At 40.1% G+C, this 9,529-nt stretch overlaps 1 protein-coding gene across 6 annotated transcripts in view; it reads right to left on the bottom strand.

The window, feature by feature from the left end:
• Positions 1 to 726: 726 nt before the first annotated feature.
• The window catches only part of mib2 (MIB E3 ubiquitin protein ligase 2), a 48,265-nt gene continuing 39,462 nt past the window's right edge, over positions 727 to 9,529 (bottom strand). For 4 of the 6 annotated variants that reach the window (XM_055048495.1, XM_055048494.1, XM_055048491.1 and 1 more), the window contains 6 exons: positions 8,806 to 8,932; positions 8,430 to 8,690; positions 5,954 to 6,132; positions 5,450 to 5,643; positions 4,643 to 4,708; positions 727 to 4,471 (listed from right to left, as the gene is read on the bottom strand). In XM_055048495.1, the coding sequence (XP_054904470.1) occupies positions 4,230 to 4,471; positions 4,643 to 4,708; positions 5,450 to 5,643; positions 5,954 to 6,132; positions 8,430 to 8,690; positions 8,806 to 8,932 (1,069 nt within the window). In that variant the 3' untranslated portion in view covers positions 727 to 4,229. The remainder of the gene's footprint in view (positions 4,472 to 4,642; positions 4,709 to 5,449; positions 5,644 to 5,953; positions 6,133 to 8,429; positions 8,691 to 8,805; positions 8,933 to 9,529) is intronic. The other 2 variants (XM_055048492.1, XM_055048493.1) reach the window with 2 other exon arrangements.

The following is a 9,529-nucleotide window of genomic DNA, read 5'->3' as shown; positions in this document are numbered from 1 at the left end:
AAGAAGTTTCTGAAACAACAAACTAAAATTAGAGTTTCAATGAAAAGCGCCTTGCACAGCTTTCGTTACAATAGTCCATCAGTTTCAGTAAGTCACTGCTGCCTCAAAGAGTTTCATTCATAGAAACAAGCTTTAAAATAAGGACTAATGAAGGAAACAACAAGTAATATGTATTCTGATTAGAGATATTCCATCAATCAGAAATTTGAAACTAATTTACACTTGATTGGTAAAAAAAAAAAAAAAAGAAGGCATTTAAAAAAATACTCATTAAAAGTATAAAAGTCCAGAGTTTCAGTCTGTTAGTGCTTCAAACACCACCATAAAAATGAATAGGCAAAGGTGTGGGATGTTGATGAAAATAATTTGTAATCCCTCCATTTCCAGCTAGACTCAAAACAAGAGAACTGTAAATAAACCTTCTCCTCATTCATTAATCAAACATCTTTTATTCTTTTAGGGACTCTGGTTCCGACTTCAGAGTCAGAACCAGAAGGACAAGGAAAGTCAGGAATCGGCTTCTGCCAGTAAAAGCCTGATTGGTCCCAGTCCAGTATGAACTGAGTACGTTTTACACCAACATGAAATATTCTGTTCAGCTCCAGCTCGAATCAGAAAGTCAACATATTGGTCATCATTCTGGGCAAGAAAAAAAAAATCACATAAAATAGCTTTAAAACCTTATTCTTTCAGTTGAATGATGTTTTCGTAATAAAACAAACGATCCAGTCTTTAAAAAACAGTTCCATATTTATTGCAAAATATTCTTGTACAGAATTCAACTGAAAAAAAACAAAAAACATCAACAGAGGAGGAATGGACAGTAAGGCCAACATCAGGACTCCAAGAGTCGAACTGTACAAACACCGACAGTAACATTTTGCTGTTTTAATTAACTTTTGTACAGAAACCGTTTCGCCGCGCTCACAGCAAGACTCCTTGACAAGGAGGAAAAGGAAACGAAAACAATTTCACTTTTTTTTCTCTTAAACATTATTGCCTCGCCTGTAAACCCATCAACTCAGAACACCAAAGGACAATCTTTAAATACTGAAACTTCTATAAGAAACATGTCCCTTGATTGATGATGTCTCACAAAATATAAATATATATATGTATATATATTATATATAAGTATATAGTTGTAAAAAGCTCAGAACGGATCACGTTTTGGGAATGAGAGTAGCGTCTTCTGTCGTAGATGTTCAGAGTGTGACTGCTGAAGCTAGAAGGCTAACACCACAAACAGAGAAAGAGAAAGAATACGTCCGATCCGGAGTCGAACCCGACGCTGCGCTTTGTAACACACCGCTAGAATAATCCGCCCCCCGTCTTGACGTCGAGGAGGCGTCGGGGTAGAAGAGTGCATCTGTGTAGTAACGGGCGTGCATGTTCACGTTCATGCACATCCTCATGCGATTTGGCACTGATGTAAAAGTCATTTCCTCATCATGAACCACAAGGACATCCTAGCTCTTTTTTGTCTTTAGACGTTTTTGTTTTTTTCACACATTAAAAAAAAAAAAAAAAAAGGCAGCGTGAGACAGGATACATTATCTCCCCTACCAACATTCAAATGTACATCTTTAAAATTGTCTCTCCCACCGTCAGGGAGATGCTGAGGACACTGAAAACCCCTCCTGTCTCTGGAAGTTCCAGATAAAAAGGGAAAAAATAAGAAAGAGGATTAAATTAAAATTAGACTAGATTTTATTTTGTTGTTGTTGTCATATATGCATAAGCCCTTCAAGGAAAGCACAACATACAAAAAAAAAAAAGTAATAATTCATAAAACGACGAAGCTGATGTACAATCCAGAACTCCAGAGGAGGAACAAAGGGGCGGCTTGCTTCTGAAATACTCCACTGGTAAGACAAAATATGAACCTTAGACAGAAACACAAAGACTGTGTGTTTGTGTATGAGATTACACATTGCACGATACACCTGATAAAAACCACATATCAAAAAAAAAAAAAAAACAGCATGAGCCTCTTTAAATAGGGGGAAACCAGTGACAGACCCTAAGGAGCAGACCAACACAACCAGACATAAAGTTGTGTAGAACCTTCTGAGATTGATTAGGGATGTTTGGGCGCCAACACCCATCCTGGACAACCCAAACACATGGAAACAACCCTAAATATTAAATGCTATGAAACATTTCAAACCATCTTCATAGTTGGCCTGCACTCATCGTATCTGCAGTGATTCCTGCTGTCTCGACTGTTTTACCATGAGGCCAGATGATGACAGGAGTGTCATCATCTGTGCTGCTGGCTGTGCGACTATCAAGAGTCCCACAGAAAATAAAACTCACCCATCTGCAAGGTCCAAGTGGCTCACATTCACAGACTTGGAGAGGTATGTCAAAGCATATGGTTGAGCGGTCAAACACAGAACGGACCCCCACTGACCTGACCCCAACTGTACTAAAAGAGCAGAGCTACTCAAACTGCTCCCGGATAAAAAAAAACAAACAAACAAAAAAAACAGAAAGCAGAAATAAAAACCTTCATTCTATAAACCGCGTTGCAACTGACAAAACAGGTGTTTTGTTCTCTATAAAAAAGTTTCTTGGTTAAAAATGTTGAATAAACTCAATAAAAGACGCTGTATCACAAGTTGTGATTTTTATAGATCAGAGGTCATCAGTCGGGGTAACAGCTTATGAGGTCCCTACTAAGTATTTTATATCTTTTATATTTTCGGAGCTGAATAAGGTTGACAGATCATGAAATAACTCAGGAAACTTTCTCTATGTTTCACATTTATGCAGCATAACGCTAGTAGCCTAATAACGGTGTGTGGAGCAGCTGCTGGCCGCCTGCAGACCCTCAGTGCTGTGCTCATGACTAGCTGAACTCATCATAAGTATGAAGCAGAAATAACAAAAACATGAAGAACTGATATTAATTTCAACTGTCGTATTAGTGAGGCCTATTTTCTTGTGAACCAGAGAGAATGAGTGTCGATATGAGATTTCTGGTATCATTGTGAAAAGGAGACTTGAAATGCTTTAGACCGAAAAAGATAATCTGTGCTAATCCAGATTTGGATCTAGTTGTTTTTTTTATTTTATTTTCCTTTGGAAGAATTTGCACCTTCTCACTTCTTCATTTTGTATGTTCTGAAGGGAAATTGAAGTCTTTTCGCAGAATCTGCTGAGGATGACACGCTTTGTGTTTGTTTTAGTCATTAATGCCAAACTCCATTTGTTTTTGTTACGTTTCTTCCTCTTGGTGATCCACCAGAACAACTCGATACAACGTGCTGTAATGGCGTTGGTGTGAGAGTCTGGGAAAGGGCTCCAGAAACATTTATGGATATTCCGAGTGCTTCCAAGATGCAATACCCTGAGTAGCAGACGTAGGCTTAGGTTAAACCTCTGTAGAAACAAAACACATTTTTTGCTAAGCAAAAAAAAAAAAAAAAAAACTGATAAAACACCTTTCACACATAAATAAAACTTTGTAGTCAAAGGTACATTGGCAACCACAAGCGTAACCCTAGAGTAAAACAAAACCCTAGTTTATCTGTGACTAAAGTCGTTTTCAGCTGGATAATATGCATATACTCATGCATATATAGTATCTGTCTCCCTTTGCATATAGACAGAAGTGTTTTGGGGTCTACATAGAGAGCTTTCAGCTATACCCTCTCTCTGCAGAGCCTTACATTGAGAATTAAGAGGTGGATGTTAATGAGAGTGATGTACTTCACGGGCCAAGGAGCGCCAGGACAACAACCAATCTCTGTGTAGACATGTAAACAAAAGAGGCCAGAAAACCACAGAGGATGATGGGTAACAGACATCCACTTAAAGCAGCCAAAGGGTCAGACAAAGTACAACAAGAAACACGAGGAGGAAATACTCCCTCCCACCCCCAGTCGCTCCTTCATCAATCGGGAGGATTCAAAATGGAGGGAGGCGTCACGTCTACTCTGCCTCGTGCGATTCCTCCCGGGCTTGGCTCAGAGTCTGTCCTGCAACAGGAATTTAAATTAAAGCAATGTTCCTGCGCTGCTCTAGATGGAAATGAATCAGAAATGTAACGGCAAACTCTGAGTGATCTACAGCAGCATCTCTTTAGAAAAAAAGTTGAACGAATGTCTGATCGCCGCCGGTGAGGTGCGGCAGCCAGAGACAAGAGGACCTCCGCAGCCCTTCTTGGGGTCTGTCTCTGGGGTCTGTGAGGCGGCGGACATAGGAGGACACGAACCTGGAGCTCAGACAAACAGCTGGATCCGCTCCCGGATGGTCTGCCTGCAGATGGGGCAGGTCTTGAGCGCGGCGCTGCAGTCAATGCAGGAGGCATGGCCACACTGGAAGACCAGCTTGATGTGGTTGTCGATGCAGATGGGGCAGGTGATGCGCTCCTCCATCTGCCTGTAGCGGGACTGCAGCTGCTCCAGCAGGTTGTGCTGCTCAGAGTTCTCGGTGCCAGGGCTGCAGTCCACCTCGGTTTGGTCTGCGGAGTCAAAATCATTGACAATTCCCGGTTTTAGACCAGAGTTTGACGTGTAGTTGCAGTGTTATTGTGCAAGATGAGACTGGTGGGCTGTTTGTGCCAGGAATGGACAAAACCTCGCTCCGAAACATCCCGCACACCAGAAAATAAAAGTTTCTAATCTCTTCTTACCTTGTCGTATTTTCTTGGTTATTGTGACCTGACATTTGATGCATTTCTTCATGCGATGTGCACATTCTGTTAAGACAAAAATTAGTGTTACTGACTACAAGGTTCCTGCATGTTTCACCAGCATAAGACTTTTTATGACCTTTATGAAAGATCCTATATCTAGGCCAGTAAATCAGTTAATAGCATGATAAATTAAAACCAGCTCATTAATTTCCATTTGCATAATTTATCATTTATTTCTATTTTCTCTCTCTCTTTCTACCAAAAACTGGATGAGAAAAATCTTCAGTCTGGTGCTGTGGTCTCAACTAGCCTTTTTATTAAAGTACAATTTTGTTTTCAGAGACTTTGTAGTTAATCTTATTTGCTGTTTCTGTTGTTTTGTTTATTTCATTTTGGATATTCAAAAGGTTTCCCAGTTAAATGTCCATTAAAATTTAAAGTTTATTGATCTTTGAGAATGTGTCCTTGCATTTGTATTTATGCCATCATTTTATATGACTTTATATGAATTGAAAACAGTCTCAAAACAACATTATCATTTCTTACAATGGGAAAATGTATCATCCAGCAAAATGTGTTATTGTGACATGTCCACCTGTATCTCCACAGAAATGTACAAACTTTCTCTGGCCATAAATTTATATTTACCCATTATAGACACAAAAAAAAAAGCTAGCTAGCCAGCGAGGGTATGCTAGCATTGAGTCACAGAATGAATCTGACTTTTGAGGCTCTGCAGTCAGTCTGGAATACATAGAAGACGCTCCTCCCGACGCCCCTCACCACCACAGCTTGCAGACGTACCTTCACAGGCCACGCTGTGCTGGCAGGGGCAGAACAGAACCAGAAGAGCGAGCTCAGAACAGATGAGGCATTCACTGGGACCGGGCGGTGTGGGAAAAACCAGGTTGGTCATGGTGTTGGGTGTTGTGTGGACCCGCCGCAGGCTCGCGCTGCTCAGGCCCTGCCCACATGTGATGGCCTGCAGGCGCTGCAGCCTGAATGACAACAGAAAGTCATGAGCTCATCTGAAGTGACCAACACATCAACATAAAAAAACTTTTTTTTTCATCTAAATCAAACTCTGACATGGATTTGTTTGCATAAAAATTTTTCTTTTTGAGCTTCATTTCATTTATAGCCTTTCTTGCACAATGTCTCTGCTTCTTGCTATCCAATAAAAATGTAAATTTTTTTATTGTTAATTTTATACTCAAACAAAAATAGCCTTGGAGTTGCCCAGTAATCAAACTGAACGTCAGCCCTTGGATCATAGTTTACTTCTATGCCAGTTCTCTGAACACGTACCTGTGCTTCTCAGAAAAGTTCTTAATGAGCTGCATCAGGGTGCTGTCTCCCACCAAGTCCAGAGGACTCTTGCCCTTGTGGTTGGCGTAGCTGATGTCAGCACCTTCCTGGGCCAGAAAACAAGCAATCGCCATGGCGACGCTCAGCTCGGTGTTCCCCAGGAGACCCGAGGAATTCAGCTGTGGACGCAGGAGGAGGAAGACGAGAGGATAAGGAAAAGGAGGAGGGAAAGTCTGGGCTAAAACCATTACGATTGCAAATGAGATTGTGTTATTCCAAGAGAAAACTTTAAAAGTCAAAGGTGCAGGAGAACTGAGCATAACATAAGTGTAAGAAGTTCAATGAGAGTCATCCAGATTTAGACGCTACATAAACCCACATCTAACCTGCTGACGGTGGCCAAAACGGCCCCGATCACTCAAGTCTAGCCACCTTCAAGGCTGTGTATGTGTGTGTGTGTGTGTGTGTGTGTGTGTGTGTGTGTGTGTGTGTGCGTGCGTGCGTGTGTGTGTTGGCTCAAAGCCCATGATGCTGAGAGGAGCCGCAGTGTTCATCTGGAGCGATGAGGATGTTTTTTTCAATCGTGAAATATTTACACCATGTAATGGGACAACGCTTGTGTGAAACGTTTCACATCAGGGGAACAACAGAAGTTTTTTTTTTTCTAAGAAAAAATAGAGTTTGACAAAGAGTTGCGTTAATGGCTCTGTGAAACAAAACGGACAAAACGTTTGACGACGGTGCAATTCTAGCCCGTACAATTCTACCGAACATCAAATATGGGGAGGGGGGGAAACTGACTCGATACTTACAAAGCACACGTAAACCCAAAAATCTGTTTTTTTCTGATCAGTGAACGCACCAAATACAAACAGCTCTACATCGTACAAATATCAGTCTTCTAGGTGGATGCTGTTATTGAGAGAAGAAGATGAAATGTTATTCATTTTCAACATCAGACTGTGCTATTACCACTAGCCATGCTAACCAAGCTAATTGGTAGCATGATACAGACAAAATGCCAACTATAATATTTGTTCTCATAAAACCCCGTGTCACAGCTAATGCTCACACTCACTGCAAAATCACTTCTGGTTCTAAATCAATTAATCAGTGATCATCCTGCCTTATTAGTTTATTTAATTTTTAGCACATTTTTAGCTCATAGACATTTTTAGCGAGAGAAAAGAGCTAAAAAAAAAAGAGCTAGTTGTGCCAGCACATTTCTTGCATAAGCTAGAAATGATCCTATTGAATATATCTTGGTACTATTCCTATACATTCTCACACTAAAGTTTGTAAAGAGACAAACTTTAGTCAATCTGAGTCAGCGAACACTGGGATTTGTAGATCAACGCTTCAAAGGAAAAAGAAAATGAGAGATCGGAAATTGTCCACAAAATTGATCAGATTATTTCTAGTCTTCAGTAAGAATCACAGACCTCTAACTAAAGCTTCATCTTGGCTTATTTTCATTCTTGACTTTCCCTCTAAATTTATTCCCAATAACTCAGTGGATCTCGCACAAATACAACCTTTAAAATAACAGAACTGTCCGTGACATCATCTTTACTTCAAGAAAGTGAACCTTTTATGTTCCAAACCCATATTTTTATTTTTATTAAACGGTGAAGCTATAACACATTCCTCGGGTTATATTTAGCTCCACTAACCTTATTACTGTCTCTTAAGTTAATCTGGGTTCTTGTGACCTGCTTGCACATTGAAGAGAGGTCCTCTCTCCTCAGGTAAATCTGTTCCAAGCTCAGTCACCAAAATCCCCATTTTACCTTCTCTCACCTTTCATCCTGCTGTTTACCTGGAACCCAACTAACAGCTTCATCCTAAACATATCCCAGGAGACTGAGCATACACTGTAACATTCATTATAGCGAATGGTTACATTCACATCAGGGAATGTAACCATTCCTATTATATGTTACCTAGAGCGTGTTTTTTCTTTATCTCACTTCGAGGCTATACTTATCTCTTTAAGGCTACAAGGAATAGACGTCTCTATTTTAGATTAGATTAGCAATGTCTGGTTAGGTCTTCATTACTTTATTTAGCTTATGTTGACTTATATAGGGGTTATTTATTTATTTTTACTTGTTTGTTTTCAAGTTCTTAACTGTATACTTGGTCATTTTGGTTATTTAAATAGACTCAGGTATTGCACTTCAAAAACACAAAATATTATCTTTGATGTAATTTCTTGGGCAAATATTTAAGAACATTTAAAATAAGATGAAACTGACTGACATGTAATTTTTAAGCAAATAATTTTTAAGTCAACCATTCCTTAATATTGACAAAAAAGGACAAGTTATAAGTGAAATAATCTGCCAGTGCAACTAGTACTCTGAGCTTTGTTATTTGAGGCCTTTGGGTGCCTTTGTAGTTTCAAGTAGAAAGTAACAGTAATGTATCATTTAATAAGCCACCCTCCACGTTTAGATTCCCCATCAAGCCTCACCCTGCAGTAGAGCGACGTGGACGAGCAGCCCTCGCTGCCCTCCTCCGTGCTGCTGCCCCCTGCAGACGGAGTGAGCATGACGTTGGCCAGCTGCGGGCGAAGCAGGGCCACATGCATCGCCGTGTCACCGTCCTCGTCCTCCATGTTGACATCGGCGCCCTCGTCCACCAGCAGCTGCACCAGGTCCGTGTGACCTTGTGTGACGGCCAGCTGCAGCGGTGACTGGTTTCGGTTGTTGCGGATGTTGACATCACAGCGCCCCTAACGAGAAGCAAGACGAATGAAATGCAATTTGTTTCATCTCAAATGTGGATTTAAATAAATAGATAAGATGAATACTAAAGAGGCGACACTGAAGCTCTCATTTCTGGCTCACCTCCTTGATGAGGACCTCGGCAACGTCTCTGTGGTTGTTGAGCGCGGCCAGATGAAGGGCAGAGAAGCCGTCTTCCTTTTTGACGTCCACCAGCTGTCGAGCTCGAGCCAGGATCTTTTCTGTGGCGCTGAAGGCAAGACGAACAGACAACTTGACTAATCACAACTCAGATTATACCCATCTGAGTTATTTAGGAACTATTTGTAAGGTGGCAGAGGAAAAACCCAGAAAACGCTCCATGTCTATCAGATTTATATGTATTAAAAGCAACAGCAGAGGACCCTAAGATTGTACTGAAGTGAGAGTAGCTCTACTTCTGCTACTTCGACATAGTTTTACTGAGGTAAAAGTAAAAAGTAACCATCCAAGAAATTACTGAAGGGTAAAAAAGGATTTGGCAAAAAGGCTATTCAAATACTGATTACTGATCAAAAAAGCAATTATTTAATATTTAACAATTACATAAATCAGACAAACAAAAGAATAAAGCTCTATGGAAATTTTGATACTTTAAAGATTAAAATGAAAGTAATGCATATAAATAACATGATTTTAAAAATCAGGCACATTAAACTTTTTTTCAAAATTTCTTTCAATATAAAACTATCAAAAATTGCATGTCTGGTGAATTTTTGGCTAAAACAAGCTTGTTCATTATTCACAGTGGTTAGCGGTAGAGTAACGGTACCTCATAATAAAATTACTCAAATAAAAGTAAAAAGTA

This window comes from Poeciliopsis prolifica, unplaced genomic scaffold (genome assembly GCF_027474105.1).
Source record: "Poeciliopsis prolifica strain line A6 unplaced genomic scaffold, Auburn_PproV2 SCAFFOLD027, whole genome shotgun sequence".
NCBI classification, from domain to species: Eukaryota; Metazoa; Chordata; class Actinopteri; order Cyprinodontiformes; family Poeciliidae; genus Poeciliopsis; species Poeciliopsis prolifica.
This window is presented reverse-complemented; position numbering and strand designations above follow the sequence as displayed.